The following is a 17286-nucleotide window of genomic DNA, read 5'->3' as shown; positions in this document are numbered from 1 at the left end:
TATATTTCAATGAGGTCCCTACACAGACGTCGATAACTGAGGCTTGGAAGCTTCATAATCTTTACTCTTTCTTCATAGGACTTGCCCTTCAAGCCTGGAATTATCCTTGTTGTCAGTCTTTGAACATTCTCTATTAAATTTTTGTCCTTTTCAAATCTCGGTGACCACACAACGTTTCCAAACTCTATATTCGGGAGCACGACAGCAACAAACAACTGCTTCATCGCTTCTGCATCTAGGAACTCGTATGGACGTCTGATTAGTCCAAGAAGTTTGTTGGATGTGTTAGCTTGCGTTTCAACATGCTTAGAAAATTTCAGCTCCTTGGCGACATAAACTCCGAAGATCCTTTTCCACACTAGACTTTTCAATCATTACTCTCTCGTTGCAACCATGTCTTCTCATACTGTAATCTTGCTGTTCATTGTTCTTCCCGAGGTGAAGTACTTTACACTTGTCAGCATTACACCGCAGCTGCCGCGTACCAGCCCAGTTAATTAAACTGTCAATATCATCTTGCAATTGCGCTTTATTTGACGTATCCTTCACTGTATATGAACTTTTGTGTCGTCGGCATACATGGAGCACACGCTGGACACTGCTTCTGGCAGATCATTTATAAAAGCAACGAACAAAATAGACATAAGAACGCTTCCTTGTGGCACGCCACTGCGCCCTGATGCCCAGTCTGACACGGTTCCGTTAATACTGACACGTTTTCGTCCATCTACTAGAAAATCTCTGATTCAATGGAGTACGTTTCCCTCAATTCCCAAAAACTTCACTTTATGCAACAGCCGCTCATGCGGAACACTGTCAAATGCTTTGGCAAAATCGAGGTACAATGCATCCACTGGCCCTCTTTCGTCCGGTAGGCGAGTCCAATCGTTCAACGAAGATAATAAGTTTGTGGTGCAGGATCTATCGGCAATAAAACCATGTTTACAATCTGATAGGAGATTGTGAACAGTCAAGTGTTCCTATAATCCCATGGTTGATTTAAATAAAATTATTTCAACCATGGATAATCCTATCCCTCACAACAGATTCCATTAGCTTACAAACAACAATAATAGTACTTGTTTGAATTTGAATTGTTTGAATTTGAATTATTAGTATCTTGTTTGAATTTAATTAGTATTTGTTCGAATTTATCTTTATGCTGATACTCAACTATTACTTCACATTGTTCCAGTACACTGTTTTATTCGGATATTCTTTTTCTGTTATTGCGGACAATGATCTGTCATCTATTAATTTGTCGACTTGGCTCAGTTGGCTGGTCTGTCATGAGTGACCTAGACGTGTGTGTGTGTGGTACAGTGTTAAAGCGTTTTTTTTTTTGCAAATTTTCCGGCTTTCAGATTCTCAAATAACTACTAGGCACCCCAATCCTGTTGACTGTTGTGGCGCCGCATTAATGATTGAACTAGAGTCGTACAAATATAAGGGTAAATTTGAAATCTTCTCATAGTGACAACCCGTAAGTTTTGCACTAGACTTCAGAGGCTCCCACAAAATACAAATCTTTGGAAGAAAAAAAAAGAGTGACCGAGACACTAACTGTTTGAGTAGGCTGAGAAGGGATTCTGTTTACAGCCAAGCCTGCCACGGTTGAAGTTGAAGATGGACATAAATTGCTTTACTCTGCCCAACTGTGCACTGTGCAAATCACAAATATATATGGTTGAATAGTTAACAACTTAACATTTAGTTAACAATATTGTTTGTATGGAGCAAAACTTTGAGGCTGGACTGAACAAAAAATGTTCTTGGTATTACTTAGTTGTGGTCACATTAGAGTGGTCAGACTGCATTATCACATGTTTAGTTGACACTTGCTATACAATCAGACTGTTTTTAGGGTAAAATTAGTTATTTGGGGTAACACATGCATGTAACCTTGTAAATAAGTTTGTGGCTTGTTAATAGTTTTTCATTACTCAGCGTAAATGACTTTTCATTAAAAATTACCCGGCGATGCATCTTAAAATTACCCAGCAATGCTTAGGGCTTAAAGACCCATATATTGGCAATGCTGCATCCACCCTCTGTACCCTGGGCAAAAAATTCTGGAAATTGCAGGTAGAAACAAATTAGGGTAAACACACCATATTCCAACACCTTAGGGATGTAGCAAGAAATAAATGGCTATAAATAGATCACCGTATGCGCAACTCGAGTTCTGATTGGTTTACGTCACTTTCAAAACACCACACTATGCGCCAGCCACTGTGCAGATAGTGGATGAATATTGCAAGATCTTTGGCGATGCTTCAGTAGCAAAATTTATGCCTTCAGAAGATCTTGCCGACACATTTAGATTGAAATTCTTTCATTTAATATATTTGTCAGTCTTCGGCCAACTATTTAAAAAAAGTAAGGTTTCCGGTATGTTGGATTGATCAGTATGCAGTGAAGCTTGTCCAGAAATCAGTTGCAATGAGTTCCCACCAAAAAAATGTAAACATCAAGTTTATGATTACGTAGTTGCGGTCACATTAGAGTGGTCAGACTGCATTATCACATGTTCAGTTGACACTTGCTGTACAATCAGACTGTTTTTAGGGTAAAATTAGTTATTTGGGGTAACACGTGCATGCAACCTTGTAAATAAGTTCGTGGCTTGTAAATAGTTTTTCATTAGGTACTCAGCGTAAATGGCTTTTTCATTAAAAATTACCCGGCGACGCATCTTAAGATTACCCGGTGATGCTTAGGGCTTGAAAACCCATATATTGGCGATGCTGCATCCACTCTCTGCACCATGGGCCCCAGCAACAATGAAACGTCAAAAACTGTTGCCATATTTATTTAAAAGCCTTTAGAATTCAAATCTACTAAATTGCTAAATTCTGACACGTGTGTGACTAAACGAGGCATATTGTGAGACTAGGTAATTCCAACAACACTTCAAAATCGTAATTCAGACACCCTGTGTTTGAATTCCGACACCCTGTGTGAGCTGTGTCGTTATACAACACACGGCTGTCACAGCTGTGTTGTAATTCCAACACTGTGTCGGTATTAGTTTTTATGTGTCTAAAACCGTCTCTTAAATCAATCATCTATTAATTTATTTACCACTTGTAATCAGCAAATACAAGTATACTTAAAGGATTTCTAATATATTCACTGACTTACTTAAAAGTCTCAAACCATAATATTTTTTCTACACAAACAGTTTATCTATCACTATTTGGTAGAGCAAGGTCAAGTATCAACTTTCACACATGTTTTGATGTTCTCACTGGGTGTCAGTGGGTGACATGGACTTTTTGCTCTGCAGATCTTAACATTTTCCTGCCAGACCTAGTGTTTTGCGGAAGTAATGCGCGCAATAATATGACGTCACTATTTCAACTATCTACGCATGCGTGGAACTAAGACAAAGCTTAATATAAAGGAAAAAATAGAGAAGTGTCGGAATTACCCACAGTGTCGGAATATGGTGCATTTACCCTAAACAATCATTTCATAGAAGACAGGGGATTTTCACAAATGGCAGGTAAAAATAGGCTGTTTTTGTACTTTTCTCTGAAGGAATTTGGAAAATGCAACAGGAATGTGTGAAGTTGGCCAGTTTCATTAGCGTTACGGTATTGTCCAATTCATAGGTGGCTTCTAGTACCTAAATTTTTTGGAGTTAAAAAAAAGGCGTGTGATATTGAACTGCAATATCACATTTGTTTTTCAAATGTCAGTTCAACAGTTGCTCAATTTCTAATCAAACCAAAATATACCTATAGAAAACTATAGGGCCAAAAGATTTCTTATTCATTAATTATGAAATTTTGAGCCAAGATATTCTAGAAAAAGTGGAATTATTTCAGTCTTGTTCTTGGCTCCCAAGAGTCATGTATTTATTACAGTATTGTTGTTTATTACAGTATTCTTGTAATTAAGCACAAATAGAAATATTGTTTGGCCTTTATTCCGGTGTAGTAATTCTGATGCTCATAATTATTTCTTTCACAGATTGTGAGGATTTTCATAACATATTTTGCATTCTTTCTGATTTTCTTATAATCAGCAAATCATTTTCAAATCAACCAAAATTTGCTGTAAAAAAATGTAAAAAAGTATATATATTAGGTATTAGAAGAAGAAAAAATTATCAGAAATGGATGATGGAATTCTTTCTCTCCGCTGGAACAACCACTCCTCAGCTTTTGTCCACTGCCTTGCAACATTACTCCAAAAGGTCAGTATCAGTATATACTGTAAAATGGGGTAACTTGGACTACTTTTTTTTAATGATGCCATTTTTTTACAAGCTAAATTAAACTTAAATTGAAACATGCAAAATACAGGTCTATACTCTAGGTTCACTGACCATAAATTTCTGGCTCCTGCCTCTCATAGTTTTTGTGTAATTTCAAAAAAAGTGATGGTCTTTGTTGCCCCAGCTCTTGGGGTATCTTAGACTGGGGGGTAAAATAAATTATATTTTTTGGTAAAATAACTCCAAATAACTCCAGGTTTTGGTGCATTGTAATAGAACTCTTCTAGTTACATGTGCAAATGACAGATTTGAGGAAAGTGTTATAGTTTGCAAATGGGGGGCACTGCCCCTGAATGGGGGAACTTAGACCACCTAATGTCAGCCGTGAAGGGGTAATATTGACCGGCTTTGAAATTAAGTTAAAATTACCATATATAAGACTCTGTAGAGTCTGAAACATAAAGAAAAAACATAAATAGGCTGTCAAACATAAAATATGTTATATATTGTAATTTTAAATTAATTTCCAAGCTGGTCTATGTTACCCCATCAGGGCTGACATTAGGTGGTCGAAGTTCCCTCATTTAGGGGCGGTGCCCCCCATTTGCAAACTATGACACTTTCCTCAAATTAGTCATTTGCATATGTAACTAGAAGAGTTCTACTACAATGCATCAAAACCTGGAGTTATTTTACCCAAAAATAAAAAAATTGGAGGGGGTTCTATGACAGGCTTTAAATAATAGCTCTTTTTCATGGGTCACATTTTTCATTTTTTAACCTATTAGATATGCATAATTTTTTTTATCTTTCTAATGTGTTACATAGCCTCAGTAATAGGCCTTTAATGCCCATTGACAAAATTTTTCTATGTCAAATAGTTTTTGAGTTTGGGGGTTTTTGTTAAAAAAACTAAAAGTGGTCTAAGTTACCCCGAGAGTCTAAGTTACCCCATTTACGGTAGTAGTAAAGTGCACATTATTATAATATCAATTAAATAATTCATGAAAGAACATTAATTTTTAGAAATTTGCAATTCCATTACACACATCTATGATCAAAATATGAAAAGTTAAAAACTTATTTTGAAGTTATCCTTAATGTTGACAATATATTCTTTATCTTTCATCATGACAGTTTTATCTTTTTTGTTGCAGGATGTGTACAGCGATGTGATTTTGGCATGTGACAGCCATTTTTTCCCAGTTCACAAGTTGGTTTTATCAGTGTGTAGTGAATATTTTGAAGACATTCTTGGGAGAACAACATGTGCAAAACCTGTCATTATTCTAAAAGACATTCGTCACACCGATTTGCAAGCATTGCTTAGCTATATGTATGCTGGTGAGGCCAGTGTGCCTCGGAATGACTTGGCTCGATTCATGAAAGCTGCCGAGTGCCTAAAAATCAGAGGCCTTGCTGTTCCTGATGAAAGCCCACCACCTCATGAGAAAAAGCGGCCAGCAGTTGAAGGACCTTCTGATTTACATGCATTCAAGAAACGCCGAGCAGGTGTTGCCAGTGTCAGTCAGGAGAAAATTGTTGTCAATGATGTTGTTGCTCGAGTGAATGATGTTGAAGAGGTGACTCTGATAAAAAGGGCTCTTCCTATTCACACTATTAATGTCTCCAATGCCATGACTATAACATCAAGCACTCGTGCTTCAGTACACACCATAGAAGAGAATGTTCATCAGACTCCTGCAGCTCACACCATCAGTGCAACTCATGCAACCATACTGCATCCTCAACATGTCATTTCTCCAGCATCTCAGTCTCAACATGCTCTTACCATCAACCAGCCTGTGCAGTACCAGGACCACCAACAGCATAGGTTGATTCGGGATGATGAAGTTTGCTCTGTTAGTGAAGAAGTTTTGATTTCTCATGCTATTCCTGAGGTGAGAATATTTTAAAGACACTGTCTAGAAAATGTTGCCATTTTTTGTCACATTTGTTTGTTTATTGGCCTTTTATTGATTCTGATTTTGTTATGTACTTTTTTACATTTGGCTTTTAGTTCTTTAGATTTACTGAAAGAGAGTACTGTATTGAAATGTATTGTTCTGTAATTGACAGTAGTTTGTAGCATTATAAAAAAGTACTGTAAAATATTTTAAATTTATTGATGGGTAGAAAAAAATTACAGGCCACAATATTACCCTTAATTGTTCAACACTAGGTGCTGGTGGAGGAATGTGCAGTGGTAAAGGAAGAAATGGATGGTGTGAAAGAAGAAAGCAGTCGAGGATGTAACAGCGTACCCACCACTGATGGCGGACACAGTGAGGGCGAAGGAGCTCTTCCTGATGTGGTAAAGGAAGAAATGGATGGTGTGAAAGAAGAAAGCAGTCGAGGATGTAACAGCGTACCCACCACGGATGGCGGACACAGTGAGGGCGAAGGAGCTCTTCCTGACGACGAAGACGATGAAGAAGATGACGAGGATGACGTGGGATCTCAGCCCCACCATACAACTGCTGGAGCTACAACTGTTACTGTGGCCACGTCAGGGGGAGCTCTCATGCATGATCTCCTTGCAATCCCTGGCACTTCAGGATCTCACCAGGTGCTGCCTCTAGTCAAGTGCAGTATATTTAGCATTAATAAATGAATAACACACATGCTGGTTTTCTTAAAGCTAAACAATTACTTGAGTCAAATGCAACCCATTACTTCAAAAATTCATGATTCCAAGAGTTTCCTGCTGAATGATTGTAATGATGTTGCATTATTTTATCTCCATGCATTCTTTTATCATTTGCACATCAAAACTAATTAGCATATTTTCATGTTTCCTGTAGGAAACTCTGGTGACTTGGGACAGTGCCACTGGCTATGCTCTGGAAGGATTCATTTCTGAGGAAGTGAGGACTCAGCAACATCAGCACACGACAAATGTGAGTGGTCTGAACAATCTACAGTTTCCTCAATTGCTAGCTTGATTAACTTTATACCTAGTTATGATGAGAATGCATGCTTGGATTTCCTAAGCATAGGAACATCTCTTATCAACATAGAAAACTATTCAAGAAATCATGATTGATTTTTGAAATTAATATTGATTTGTAATTATTTGATCAGATTGGAGAAGCATTATTATATATGTACCTATGTACTTTCATCAACATTTGACGATGTTTAGATTCATCTTCTATTATATCAATTTATTTTTTTCAATTATTTAAAGATTATCAATTTTTTCTTGTTTTGGATCAGTTTGATATTATGAGATATTGCATCTCTAAATTATTTGTTCACTGGTGCAGGCGAGCAGCACAAACATAGGACTGGAGGGAAGCTCGAGCAGCAACGCCGGCGGCACCGGCACAGTAACGGTCATGGGATGCCCGTTTTGCCAGAGAGCTTTCATGTACAGGTTGGTTAAAGTCTTGAGTTCGAATTTAAGACTAGTGACTATTAAGTTTAAAATGTCCTTAAATTCAATTTATGGCTGATGGCTAAATACAGCTATAGAGACTCAGGCTGTTGAAACATCATTTCAACTACAAGACCAACTTCAGTGATGCTAAGTCACACAGGAATGACACTGCACTCAGGTACCCATCTTTATATAATTTTAATGTAATCGTATCAAAAGTATTGTTTTTCGTGATGAGAAGTGTAACATATTTTCATAGCTGTTTAAAAGTTGAAAAATTATTATCATTTTGTCAAAAAGATGTAGGTATCGTCTTTGTTAGAGCGTCGCGGCTTCATTATTTTTGGTGAATTTATTTTGTATTAATTGTAATTGAGAGTAAGGAAATTGTTGCTCAAATAACCGTGTATCGGACCGTATATTTGTCCTGGTGCAGATCTGATCTGAGTCGCCACGTGCGCACGCACACGGGCGAGCGACCGTACACGTGCCCACACTGCCCGTATCGCGCGTCCCAGAAGTCGCACCTGCTGGAGCACGTCAAGCGTCGTCACCGTCCCGTGGTCGCGACGAGCAGCTCTTCGTCGTCTGCAACCGTCGTAACGTCGCCAGTACCTGCCTCGTCATCGAGCACGATTGTGGTGCCCGGGACCCTGGTTGTTCCAGCAGCATCCGTTTTGCTCAGCACTCCAGTCAATATCAGTAGCAGTAACAATAGCTTGAATAACAATGTAATTACAAGCAGCAATAACAACAACGGGGTGCAGTACTGCAGCACTTCGCACCCTACCATTCTGCACACACCCAGCCACAGTACGACTGTCGTGCCGACCGTGTCCAGTGCTCACGTGAATCAAAGTCTCCCTCACGGCACGCTTTACAGTGCACTGCACCACCACAGCGCCACTGCACAGCTGCTTGACAGTGCTGTGCAACAGGTTCCTGCTACTGTACATAACAACATCTTGCAGTTGCAGCACATAACTGCGTGCAGCACAACCAGCAGCAGCAGTAACAGTAGTAGTAGCAGTAGCAGCAGTACACATCAGACACATGATCTAAGTACACTGCACACTCCATGCTACTCATCACATCACTCGAGCCTGCCATCACACTCCACTCCTTAGGATATCGATGTCTGGTACGCGCGTCCTGATGGACAAGCACCCGCTGAAGGGATCATCCATCGCATACATTAAAACCGAATAATCGTTGATTTATTTCTTTTTTTTTCTGAGAACGGAATGTGATGCAAGATCGAATTCATGCATCAGAGAGTGACAGGATTTTTGTCTCGCGTAGTAGTTTGGTGACTAATTAGTTATATGAAACGTTTGTAAATTATGAAGTGATCTTCAAGTTTATTCGAAAAAGTAAGTTGGTTTTGTTGAGACATGATTTCAATGTTGTTTGTACAGACTTGGTGTTATTATCACTGTTACGGTGCCACGTTTCTAGCACGAGTTGTCATCTCACAATCTTCAAACCTCACACGGAATTTTTTCATTTATTTCTATTTGGGCGACGTTCATTTCTTTTGGTTGCAAATCTCCAAAGCTTTTTAATTGCTTCTTTTCACTGCGTTTCTCAGGTAATCTAGTTTTGAGCGTATTTAAGTCGCCAGTATGGAATTGTCGAATTGAGTGATGTTTTTCGTTGATGTCATAGTTAAGCATTATAACAAACGTAGCTGCTTGGTCTTGTCTTCATTTTAATAATATACCTACTTAACTTATTTTTGGCATGGTCTGTGTGACCATGTTGACCTGTATTTTACCTGTAATATAAGTAGCCGGTGCACTGTAGTGCCTCAGGTCTTGTAGCTCGTGAGTCTGTCCAAAGAATAAATACCGATGCCAAAGTGATAGAGAGTGAAGGCGACCACTGTCTCGTCGAAGGCATCGCAATGATGTTCAGGCATTGCGATGATGCCGTTTTTTATCCCATGTGTACCACATTCTAATTTTATGCCTACAAGTTTGACTGAAGACCAGAGAATGGACTTTATTGACAATTTTCTTGTTGGTTTTTTTCCAATAAATCTAACAAAATTTTTGCTGGCGTTGGTAGATCGAAAAAGGTATTTTTATACTAAAAAAGTTTTGAAAACAGAAAAATTTGTCATCAAGTAGTAAGACACATTGAATAATAAAATTTTTATCGACATGTACAAAACACATAAATAAGATACTACCAACAAACTGAAACTAGAAAATAACTCGAGAAAGCACTTCAAAGATCTGACAAGGCCGGTAGTTTGGAAATCAATAAGCTGTAGCCCTATCTTATACTTATAAGTAGTCTTCAATCAAACTTGTATAAAAGAACAAATTATTCCATCCTGTACTAATATCAATATTTTCTAATTGTATTCATTTTGAAAACGATCTCCCTGTCCCTATAAATTTTCTTGTACGTTCCATAATGAACAGTACTTGTAATTTTCATCCCATGTTTCTAATACTACATTCTTGACGTATTATCGTGAACTGCGTTGATTTTTGTCTTACTTTCTTCGTTATGAATACGTTAATTATGTCTAATGTAAATAACTCCTCTGTTAAGCTGAAATATGATGATGTGGTATGTATTCATATTCTAGTTTGAACATCCTGCGTTTGGCAATCCTGTCGTAAAATATAGAACGTGACAAAGTCTGGTCCATGCATGGATTTAACAATTCAGTGTTAATAATGCCGTTGTTGGTACAAATTCACATGTCAGTGTAATCTGTTAACTACAAACCTTCAGAGCTCCGCAGTGTGACCTGAAGCGACCGACGAGTGTTCAGTTGTCTAAATATTAGATCATTATTATTGCGTCTAGGAAAGCGTAATTTAACCACTGAAATACTGATTATTATTGTGTAAAGTTACATTTATAAGCTGAGTGATTTTTTCATTTTGGGATGTGAAGTTTATAAGCTGCAAGACGCATTATCATTGTGTCTTGAAAAGTTTCATTTAACCACTGATTGACTCATTATTGTGTCTTAAGGTGTAATTTACTAGCTAAAAATAGATCATTTAGACTCCGTTGCCTCAAGGCGGCATTTTATTTAAAGTTTTCCGTAACTCATTGGTTTATACATGCAAGTTGAGATCGAAAAGTTCAAATATATTTCCAAGAAACATCCAGATTCACCAACTCTATTTCCGCTATTATTTAACTTGCTGCCTCTACCATTGATTAATTCCGCTGCCAGCCATGCTAATTAATGGGTTCAGCTTTGAGCGCTTGGTTCATTTTCATAGGAATTTTAAAGTGTGTGTTTTGTTAGCTGCTTTGTATCATCCGGATTAAATTTCTTCACGTGCATCACTGTATTGGTAGAATATATTATGACCTGTGGTGAGCAAGACTCACCTGTCTTGCTCTCTCCCATGTGGATCTCTTGGACAACATATAATACTGTTGACTCGAATAAGGGGTCTATTTAATTCGTTGTAAATGGTTCGATTCATGAGAGAATTTTACAGTGATGAATATGTCCATTTCGATTAATGTAAACAGTGCTGTGTAAATGTATCAAATTATTCATGTCTAGAAGTGTAGGCGATCAGTAGAATTATATTTATCTCTGGACCGTTTCATATTATCGTCATATTTTGCATAAAATCAAAACGGAATTAATTGGCTATTTTACACCCACCGCCTGTGAATATCCATCGCTTAGTTTTCTAGATTCGAACCGCGGATCAAAATCTAAAACCAAATTGGCATCAAAATTTTAAATCGTTCTGTACTCAATTTCCTGTGCGCTCGAAACTATAGCAAAATCTACCTTGTGTTAAGACAAAAATCGAGAAAATTATCCACGATTGTTTACTTTAACAAACATTAGTAACAGTGAAGGCAACATAAGAGCCGTCGCTATTGACATTTTTTAAAAGAGTCCTTCCTTCTGGAACTTCCATGCTCACAGTTCCATGTCAGCTTCTTCCAGCCTGCTCCTCCTCTAATATGACCACTTCGTGGCTACTCTTATACAGGCGGCACCCGCATCGCTGGGGCTGCTAACATGAACAATATCCTGCTGCTCCCCCACCTCCTATCGCCACCAAAGAGGCCTCGCTCCTTCCTCCCTCATTTACCGCTGAGCTCAAGTGGGGCCAATACAACTGGAATCCTACACGCTTAGGGTCGGACGCTTACCAAGCACCACCTGCACTGAGCGAGGAGACCCCCATCCTTTCAACTCAGCATAATTTTGCCTTGACATCTTGTTGGGCAGTTGTGGAGACTGCGGTCTTGATGGCCAACCTTCCTGCCTTCGCCCATCTCTCCTTTCTTCCGGTGACACTCCCTCGTCTCCCACATCAGCCGCTATGGGCCACGCAATTATCAGCCGCAAAGAAAAACTTTTTATTCCCTGGTTCGAACAAGATCGCGCCTCACAATCAATTTTTCAATATGCTTGCTTCGTAGTAATTCTAGCAAGAACATAAGAAATATATATACATGGCCAGCTTGGAAAGATATTATAAACAATACAAAGAAATTCCTATTTGCTGGGACGAGGAGGTTTGCTGCTGAAGTAGACGTGATCTGATCGCAAGGGCGGACGGGGCGAGGGAGACCGTAGGTACAGAGGAGCAGGCGGCACGCCGTACTGGTGATCTTGGTGCGGCCGCACCCCTTGGTCGCCAAACCTGAGCATTAAATGTAATATAATGCTGACGCCTAAGCCGCTCGATATTTCTGAATAATTTAAACACTACAGCCGCAGTAAACAATTGAGTAATGTGAACGCCGCTTTTTATAACTAAGTAAAGCACTTGTTGTAGAACACTTGTTGATGGAATGTGGGACGTATGAGAAAGAGCGTCAGTCTATGATTGAGGTGATTCTGAAAGAGAGAGGTGAGATTAATGAAGTGGAGCATGAGAGAACAAGCGAAGAGTGGATGGCGATAATTACGGGTCTGTCTGAGGGAGCAACTGCGGCTATGTTTGAGAGTGTGAAGAGATATTTGGAAAACGTGTGGAGGATGAGGGAGAGGAGGAAGATGATAAGAGTGGAGTCTTGAGGAATGGAGGGTTTGTGAGAGGGGAGGGTGGGAAGACATAAATGACCGTGCCGAATTGTTTTAGCACGTTGTTTTACTTTTTGGGGATTGTCAAATTTTTATATTTTTTCTTAGGACAGCTGTAAATATGGTATTATTATTTGTATATTTGAACTTTTAATTCTTTTGATGCTAGTAAAAGTTTTTAGGCAGCGTGTATGGCCGATTTAAAAGTCGTGACCGTAGGTCACCACGCACCCCAATTCCAATTCCAAAGCGAATACTCACGCCGCTGTGAACAGTTGAGCTAAGAGAACACTCGAGCTTTTGTGAATAGCAGAGAGATCTAAAACACTCAAGCTGCTTTGTAGAGCGCACCAATGTGACCACTAAAGCCGCTGTGAGTAGCTTAATGATGTGACACTCATTCTATAGTGAAAAGCTCCAGTAACGTAAACACTGAATCTGGTGATCTTGGTGCGGCCGCACCCCTTGGTCGCCAAACCTGAGCATTAAATGTAATTTAATGCTGACTCCTAAACCACTCTATATTTCTAATTAATTTGAACACTACAGCCGCGGTAAATAACAGTAATGTTAACGCCGCTTTGTATAACTAAGTAAAGCGAATACTCACGCCACTGTGAACAGTTGAGCTAAGTGAACAATCAAGCTATTGTGAATAGCTGAGTAATCTAAAACACTCAAGCTGCTTTGAAGAGCGCACCAATGTGACCACTAAAGCCGCTGTGAGTAGCTTAATGATGTGACACTCATTCCGCAGTGAAAAGCTCAGTAATGTAAACACTAAAGCCGCTGTGAATTTTATAAAAATTACACAAACCTGAAATAAATCGTAGGGCAATGATTTTGTTGAAAGCTCTATAAGAATTGCTGATACGTGAGAAATTGCAAGGAAGGCAAATCATTCGTAAGAATTGCACCATTAAAGTAAACAAAATTTTGTTTAAAATATTTTAATACCAATTAAAAAGGAGAATTTCTCGTGATTCTCTTGGTTGCAAGTGATCAAGGTTATGACATTATCGGCTTAATCGGTGTAAAACCTATTACTTTTATCCAAATGAAAATAAGTGTACGACTTGAAATAAGAGACAGAACATCTCTTTAATGTGCTGTCTGCCTCATAATGTCTAGACTCGAACATCAAAGTTTATTGAACATAAAAATTTTACTGAATAAATATCGAGGAGTGCACATCTTGCTTGTAACCAAATGAAATTGATTGCAAGCAAAAAAAATGACAAAATTCAATATTTTTTCTTGGAAATCGTCATGAAGTGCTGATTAAGCTCAGTTCCAAAACGATTTCAATGAAAATTTTGGAGAATTAAAGTTCTAATTTCTCAGCTTAAAAATACTTTATTTATTTGCGGTTAATGGACTGAAGTAATCTGAAATCGCTCACACTTATTTACGGATAAATGGTTTTAAAATTTACACAGCCTCACCTCGCAGATGTCTGAGACTGTGGAGTCTGCAGGTACAAACTGCCACTAGCAGACTTCTGCAGGTGGATGACTTTCTTCTGGTTGGGCGGGGTGGTAGTTTTATGCTGTGTCACCTTAAGCTTGAGGTGAGCAGCACCCGACGCCGGAGGTCGGTAATAAATGTGGTCAGAGCGACGCACGAGTGTCACGGTGTTAGGAGTCTGAGGAACTTTGGCAGGGTTCTGGAAATATCGGTGGTCTGAGAGTGTAACTTTACTTTGTGCATGGGGTTGTGAGGGTTGCTGTTGCCCCTGTGGCTTGCAATACTGCACTTGTAATACTGGTCTCTGATTTAGGGATTGTTGGTTTACCATCTGTTGTTGTTCTGGTAACGCGTTGGACTGCTGAACGACCACGTGTGTCGGGGGTTTAGGGCGCACCATATTGAGCTGCTGGGGCGACTGCAACTGAACGCGTACGACCTGCGGGTTCGAACCTGATTGATTTCCAATTTTGTGCATCGGCTGTTGAGGACCATACAGGCGAAACTTAGGTATCGTGATTGTCTGTGGTTTCTGAACTTGAATAGTTTGTAGTATTTGACGCCCTTCTGGCTGCATTGTCTCAGTAGATAACCGCTGTACAACTGGAGGAGACGCGAAAGTGTCATGCGCCTCATTTTCTGTTTTTGAAGCCTGGTCGATTTGCTGGGCGAAGTGCTGTTCTTGCTGTTGTCTCAGCTGCTGTTCCCGTTGTTGCTGCTGTTGCAGTTTCAGTTGCTCAAACCTAGAAGCGAGAGGATGATCGAAGGTAGAGTGCAGCATCAGGCCCAGCACCCCCGCTCTGTTCGTCATGGACTGACGCACTAGGCGCTCTTGCTCCAGTAACTCGTCCAGTTTCATCCACTGAAAAGTGGCACATTAAGAATACATCGGAGCTATCTTTATCGCCATATTTAAAGTTCAAGGAGCATAAAATTACAGCAAAGGGAACAAGTTGTCGAATGGTTGAATATGTATTGTAAACCCAATCCAAAGAAGGGTTTCAAAAACTTTCGATTAGGTACCTATGGTATTGCCATGATCTTCGTAAACGACCACTTTTTGTAATTATTCTTATAAAAAAATAATATTCTAAATACACATACTGCAGTCACCTTTCGATAAACTATACTTGTAAACTGAATTTCGGTCCCCACGAATAAGACTGAAGAAAAAAGTTTTCTAAAAAATCTATGAATAACAAATATTTTTCCTACTTTTCTTAACGTTAACGCGGAACAGGGATAATTTATGCGAACGTCCTAAGTTCAACAGAAAATACACATAATAACATCTTTCTTACGGGTGTTGTCTAAGCAAACATCTCGCCAGCAGGTGTTGTCTAAGCAAACATCTGGTCTGCATAGCCGCTCCCAGCGGTAATGTTTGATGCATTTCTTGCGAGACGCGCGGCACAACTCACCGCTCTCCTTGAACAAGTCCTGCAGTAACGGCGCTCCGCACACCTGCACCATTACAAAACACAGTTACCTCTTTTCCCGTCTCTTGTAATAATAAACAAAGCTTCCGTAACTAAACAAAAGGCTCCTATTTTACGGGTTCCTCAAATTCCGACGTAATTCTACGCTGTTCCGTAAGTTTCATGTCAATCTTACTCTCATTCAATCCACTGCCAGTTGAACATACCGTGTAATTTCTTTCTTATACTATCAGGTAGCAGTTGCTCCAGCACGCTTGTGAACTAGCATTCCATTATTTCTTCCCTCTCTTTTTAGCGCATTTTCTCATTTATGGAAAAAAATGCACTATTGTGCTCGCCATGTCCGTCTATCCGCCAGTCTGTCCGTCCGTCTGTCTGTCCGTACGGGACTTCACGTTTTCGTCGACGAGAAAATGCGCTCTCTGTCACTCACTGCAGTGAATACTGTGTTAAAGTTTTGTCGCTTTTCTCCTTCTTTCGACGTTAACGCCATAAAGTTTCTATTGAATATGATTTGGCTTATGATATTCATACCTAAACCTAAACCTAACCTAACCCTAAATTTCTGTTATTTTCTAGAAAACTTACCCGGGTTTCAGGTACTTTAGGTTCCTTGTAGTGCTCAGGGCACATCACACGCAGGCGCTTGCAGTAAGTGCGTGTGGAGGGACTGTAAAAATCGCAGAACATCGTGTTGCCTTCAATGCGAGTTTTGAATTGGGATCCAAACGTGGTCTGGCTCTCCATCTGCAACATGAATCATCAGCGTCAACGTCTAAGCTTATTCTTCCGAGAAAAATCGCATAGAATTTGAACCAGTTAGTTAGACCTAAAAAATGTATTGAGTTGTATAAAATAAAAAAGTTTGGTTCAGAGTAAAAAAGAAGCGAAACTGTTGGATTTCTGTGAATAACGATTGTCATTTTCAAATTTTAAATTTTGAAGCAAACTCTATCATTCTTCTTGGTTATTTATTTCTGAATTCAACAACTCGATTGAATTGTCACCGTTATTGAATTACAATTGACCTAAATTGCATTGATTCGACAGTTTGTACCTTATTGAAGCAGTTCTCCATATGCTTGATAGCACGTCGCGTGGACACCTCGTGGCCACACGTCACGCAGTAGACGCCCTGTCCCTCGGTCCCTTCGTCTTCAATCTCTTCATCCGCCTGGGGGTCCACCATGAGCTGAAGTCCGCGCTCTACCACGCGTTCCAGCTCCTGCAACGAGAAAACCAAGAAATCAAGTTTGGTAAAACATTGGATCGCTTGAAACGTTAATAACATGATAAACACAAGACCAAATGTATGAATTGGTAACATATTATGACTAAAATTATAAACGCTTATGAGATTCTGATAAGTTGACTGGGCTGTAAAACTCAACAATGAAACCAAATGGATAATAAATACAATAAATAATAATGGGTTTTCTACCTTGACTAGACACCTTAATTTAGTGTCAGAATGAAAATTGGCAAGGATTAAAATGGAGATTAAGACGGATTAAAATGGAGATTAACACGGGTTAAAATGGAGATTAACACGGGTTAAAATGGAGATTAACACGGATTAAAATGGAGATTAACACGGGTTAAAATGGAGATTAACACGGGTTAAAATGGAGATTAACACGGGTTAAAATGAAGATTAACACGGGTTAAAATGGAGATTAACACGGGTTAAAATGGAGATTAACACGGGTTAAAATGGAGATTAACACGGGTTAAAATG

General features: G+C 39.2%; 2 protein-coding genes across 2 annotated transcripts in view; one reads left to right on the top strand and one right to left on the bottom strand.

Moving 5' to 3' along the window:
- The first annotated feature begins 3976 nt into the window (after positions 1-3976).
- LOC108683043 (longitudinals lacking protein, isoforms A/B/D/L-like) lies at positions 3977-9630 on the top strand. The gene is made up of 7 exons (XM_018172322.2): positions 3977-4204; positions 5383-6126; positions 6408-6431; positions 6540-6794; positions 7030-7125; positions 7495-7604; positions 8044-9630. Exons 1-7 carry the CDS (start codon positions 4124-4126, stop codon positions 8732-8734), a joined length of 2001 nt encoding a protein of 666 aa, XP_018027811.1. The 5' UTR covers positions 3977-4123; the 3' UTR covers positions 8735-9630.
- A 1785-nt stretch (positions 9631-11415) lies between these two features.
- LOC108683046 overlaps positions 11416-17286 on the bottom strand; it is a 13578-nt gene continuing 7707 nt past the window's right edge. Inside the window, exons 7-11 of the mRNA XM_018172325.2 lie at positions 16606-16773; positions 16137-16295; positions 15430-15573; positions 14088-14971; positions 11416-12259 (exon numbers count right to left, since the gene is read on the bottom strand). Of these exons, the coding sequence (XP_018027814.1) occupies positions 12112-12259; positions 14088-14971; positions 15430-15573; positions 16137-16295; positions 16606-16773 (1503 nt within the window). The 3' untranslated portion in view covers positions 11416-12111. The remainder of the gene's footprint in view (positions 12260-14087; positions 14972-15429; positions 15574-16136; positions 16296-16605; positions 16774-17286) is intronic.

Source organism: Hyalella azteca, unplaced genomic scaffold (assembly GCF_000764305.2).
Source record: "Hyalella azteca isolate HAZT.00-mixed unplaced genomic scaffold, Hazt_2.0.2 contig16237, whole genome shotgun sequence".
NCBI lineage: Eukaryota > Metazoa > Arthropoda > Malacostraca > Amphipoda > Hyalellidae > Hyalella > Hyalella azteca.
This window is presented reverse-complemented; position numbering and strand designations above follow the sequence as displayed.